The sequence below is a fragment of the Arachis ipaensis genome, chromosome B05, assembly GCF_000816755.2.
Source record: "Arachis ipaensis cultivar K30076 chromosome B05, Araip1.1, whole genome shotgun sequence".
NCBI lineage: Eukaryota > Viridiplantae > Streptophyta > Magnoliopsida > Fabales > Fabaceae > Arachis > Arachis ipaensis.
Genome location: NC_029789.2, coordinates 130539915 through 130540771, shown reverse-complemented (window position 1 = coordinate 130540771; position 857 = coordinate 130539915). Strand labels below are relative to the sequence as shown.

The window sequence follows — 857 nt, the reverse complement described above, 5'->3', positions numbered from 1 at the left end:
AAGTTACAATATCATGATTAATGGCTTTTGCAAAAGTAAAATGGTCGATGAAGCCTTGAATCTCTTTAAAAAAATGCGTCGCAAGAACTTGGTTCCAGACACGGTAACTTACAGCACTCTTATTGATGGCTTGAGCAAATCAAAGAGAATCTCCCGTGCTTTGGAGCTTCTTATCGAGATGCATCATAGAGGTCAACCCGCTAATGTAGTCACTTACAATTCGTTGTTGGATGGGATGTTCAAAAACCAACAACCTAACGAGGCATTTATGTTATTCAATCAAATGATAGAGTGTGCCATTGATACAGATATATTCACTTACAATATACTTATAGATGGCCTATGCAAAGGTGGAAGACTTATAGATGCAAAAGAGATTTTTCAAGATCTTTCCGTTAAAGGCTATCGTCCAAATGTGAGGACATACAATATTATGATCAATGGGCTCTGCAAAGAGGGCTTGTTTGAAGAAGCATTGGCACTCTTGTCAAAAATGGAAGGCAATGGTTGCTTACCAGATGCTGTGACTTTTGAAACTATTATTCGTGCTTTGTTTGAAAAAGATGAGAATGACATGGCGGAGAAACTTCTTCGGGAAATGATTGCTAGAGGCTTATTGAATGGATGAAAGAAAGTAAGATACATCAACTCAAATTGAAATCACATCTCTATTGTTGCTGAATATGTATCATAGTTCTGTAAATTCTGTATCTGTTGGGTCAGAGAACTTTGGCAATGCCATAACATCAATACCACTGATGTCTTGATTTTCTCATTTTTATTCAGTTAATTTTGAACTTTCAATTTTTGCAATTGCTATCATCCTTTTTAATTCCACTACTTTATTGATTCTTTAG

General features: G+C 35.8%; 3 protein-coding genes across 6 annotated transcripts in view; all 3 read left to right on the top strand.

Moving 5' to 3' along the window:
- Window positions 1-857, top strand: part of LOC107644150 (serine/threonine-protein kinase EDR1) — a 129025-nt gene that overhangs the window by 65164 nt on the left and 63004 nt on the right. The gene's annotated exons all lie outside the window — the stretch shown is intronic.
- The window catches only part of LOC107644152 (pentatricopeptide repeat-containing protein At1g62910-like), a 24397-nt gene that overhangs the window by 2757 nt on the left and 20783 nt on the right, over window positions 1-857 (top strand). The gene's annotated exons all lie outside the window — the stretch shown is intronic.
- The window catches only part of LOC107644153 (pentatricopeptide repeat-containing protein At1g63330-like), a 9718-nt gene continuing 8872 nt past the window's right edge, over window positions 12-857 (top strand). The window contains exon 1 of the mRNA XM_021102782.1: window positions 12-790. Within this exon, the coding sequence (XP_020958441.1) occupies window positions 14-628 (615 nt within the window). The 5' untranslated portion in view covers window positions 12-13 and the 3' untranslated portion in view covers window positions 629-790.